Genomic DNA, 2,526 nt, shown 5'->3' on the forward strand with positions numbered 1-2,526 from the left:
TATTCTTGCATTGAGGGAGTACTTGAGTGGAGGCCCAATGTCCTTCTGCTACCTTAATACTAAACCTATAAATGTAGGCTCATAGATTTATTTCCCCATCCTCATATAAATATATCTGCCTATGTACATGTCTTTATCTAGACCTCTATAAATGCCCGCACACACGAATTTTAAAGCTGACATCTACTGTATTTCAAGGGCCAGCTAAACTGTTGCAAAGGGGATACTATCAGATGGTATCGTAAATCATGACTTGAAGCGAAAGCTGTGCTGCCACTTTCTTCGTGAGGCCAATGGCACTGAAGCGCCCCTAGTGGAAGGACATCATGTCCAGCTCACACATCCCTGGGCTCACGCTGGGGGTGGGTCCTTTCCTAGTTCCATTGGACTGGTTCCTGTTACTGGAGCATTGAACTGCTCCACAGCAGCCAGTGGGAGTGCGGGTCTCCCTGTATCTGCGGCAGGTGTGTGAGATGGCTCCAGGACAGCGTTGACTGGGGCAGGGGCTAGGGTTCGGCAGGTACCTTCTGGGGTGTACCCATTTGGGGACAGAGTCCCCATAGAGGTTGAGGTGTGTGTGTCTGCAATCATGATTTCTTGAAAACTCTTCCTACCTTGTGGACCTGCTTAAAAGCCTGAAGACCCCGAGGGAAGACCCAGATTCAGCAGAATCCCCGTGACACTCGCCTGCCTGGATAGGCTCCTGCGACCAGCCAGGATCCCTTGGAGGGGGGCCAGACCTGCTGTGGGGCTTGGCTGGCTGGTTGTTGGAGGAAGATGCCTAGCCAGCTCCGCAGAGACTTGCCGTTAGGAGTCAGCGCTGGAGTTTGCAGTGACAGGGCAGGGGGGGTATCAGAGAGAGAGAGGCGGGGTGGGGTGGGATAGCCTTGTGGGCAGAGGTGAAACCTGATGTGGTAGCTGCCACCTGTAACATGTGGGGGCTGGAGGTCGGGCCAGGAGAGAGGGCTGGAGACGGCCCTCAGGGCGACCACTCTGGTTGCTGGATGGGATCAGGATGGCTGGAGGCAGCCGTGCTCCAAGAGGGTCAAAGTGGCCGGAACACTGCAGTTGGTGCAAAGGCCCTGGGGCTTGCTTTGCCAGGTGCCGGGCCACGGGAACCTGTTGCCAAATGGTCCCAGGCGGCAGGGGAATCACCTTACACAGGCCCCTGGGCGCCGCCCTCCCCGTCCCCCCCGCCCCTCCCCACCCCCGCCCAGCCAGCCTTGCGCTTCGGGTCACCGAGTTCTCAGTCGGCAGCGCCCGGCCGCGGGGTGCGCGCGGAGGGGGCGGGGCCGGCGGGAGCGCGGGCGGGGGGCGCGGCGCAGTGGCCAGTGCGTGAGCGGCGATGCTGCGGCAAGCATCTGGCTCAGGTAGGGACCGGCCGCCAGGCGCGCGCCCCGCTGCAGACCCTGCGCGCTCCCCTGTCACCGCCCGCCCGCGGCCCACGCAGCTGGGGATGCAGCCAGCTGCGGCATCCCAGCCCGCGAGGCCCGGAGACCCGCTGTGCCCGGGTGCTGAGGGGGTTGCGCTAGCTGTGGAGCGGCCGTGGGCGGGGGTCGCAGGCACATCTAGGTGGCTTGGTTGCGGGGGAGGGTCAACAGTGAGGCAAGTGGATGGGTGCGGAGGGGAGAGGGTGGTGGGGGTGCAAGGAGCTTTCTAGAAAAGCCGCAGGTTGAGAAGAGGGGGCCTCTTGACATTGATGCCCGTCGGGTGCCAGGGTGGGGGGAGCATTGGGTCGTGGTCATGTACCTGAGGTGAGGGCACTGGGGGTCTCGGTGGGAGAGTGGGCTTTGGGCTATGTGAGAGGGAGGGGGCTGTCCAGGAGAGGAGTTTCAGTCGAGATGGCGGAAGGGTGGGTACGGGTTGGCCCTTAGCGTGGTCCTTGTCTGGGGGGAGCTGCCCCCCCCAGGGCCTCCCTCCATGTCTTTCCCTGGCCCCTCCGCCCCGCCTCCCCCCAGATATGCTGCTGCTCAGGAAGCAGACAGAAGACATCAGCAGTGTCTATGAGATCCGCGAGAAGCTGGGCTCGTGAGTGGTTTCCAATGGGTCGTGTCTGTGTGTGCGTGCCGGGGGTGGGAGTGGGGGGATCAGGGTTAGGCAGGGCCTCCCCATCTGGCTCCTTCAACTAAGGGTCCCTTGGGCCTCCTCACCTCTCCTCTCTCCTCTCTGTTTTTGCCACCCCCCACCCCCGCCTTCCTTGTCTCCCTCCTGGCGTCTGCGGCAGGGGTGCCTTCTCCGAGGTGGTACTGGCTCAGGAGCGGGGCTCCGCTCATCTTGTCGCCCTTAAGTGCATCCCCAAGGAGGCCCTCCGAGGCAAGGAGGCCCTGGTGGAGAATGAGATCGCAGTGCTCCGCAGGTGCGCACGGGGCGGGGCCAGGCCGAGCTCTCTGCCTGTGGGTGACCTGGGGTCCATAGGGCTGCTCCTTGCCGTTGCAGAGTCAGCCACCCCAACATCGTGGCTCTGGAGGATGTCCACGAGAGCCCGTCCCACCTTTACCTGGCCATGGAGCTGTGAGGAGGGCTGGG

General features: G+C 62.5%; 1 protein-coding gene across 1 annotated transcript in view; it reads left to right on the forward strand.

Annotated features, from left to right (window-relative positions):
- Nucleotides 1-1,301: 1,301 nt before the first annotated feature.
- The window catches only part of PNCK (pregnancy up-regulated nonubiquitous CaM kinase), a 2,988-nt gene continuing 1,763 nt past the window's right edge, over nucleotides 1,302-2,526 (forward strand). Inside the window, 4 exon segments of the mRNA XM_030889019.2 lie at nucleotides 1,302-1,370; nucleotides 1,959-2,028; nucleotides 2,225-2,356; nucleotides 2,437-2,520. Of these exon segments, the coding sequence (XP_030744879.2) occupies nucleotides 1,346-1,370; nucleotides 1,959-2,028; nucleotides 2,225-2,356; nucleotides 2,437-2,520 (311 nt within the window). The 5' untranslated portion in view covers nucleotides 1,302-1,345.

The sequence above is a fragment of the Echinops telfairi genome, unplaced genomic scaffold (genome assembly GCF_000313985.2).
Source record: "Echinops telfairi isolate 266 unplaced genomic scaffold, ASM31398v2 ScPeMD7_7472;HRSCAF=8510, whole genome shotgun sequence".
NCBI lineage: Eukaryota > Metazoa > Chordata > Mammalia > Afrosoricida > Tenrecidae > Echinops > Echinops telfairi.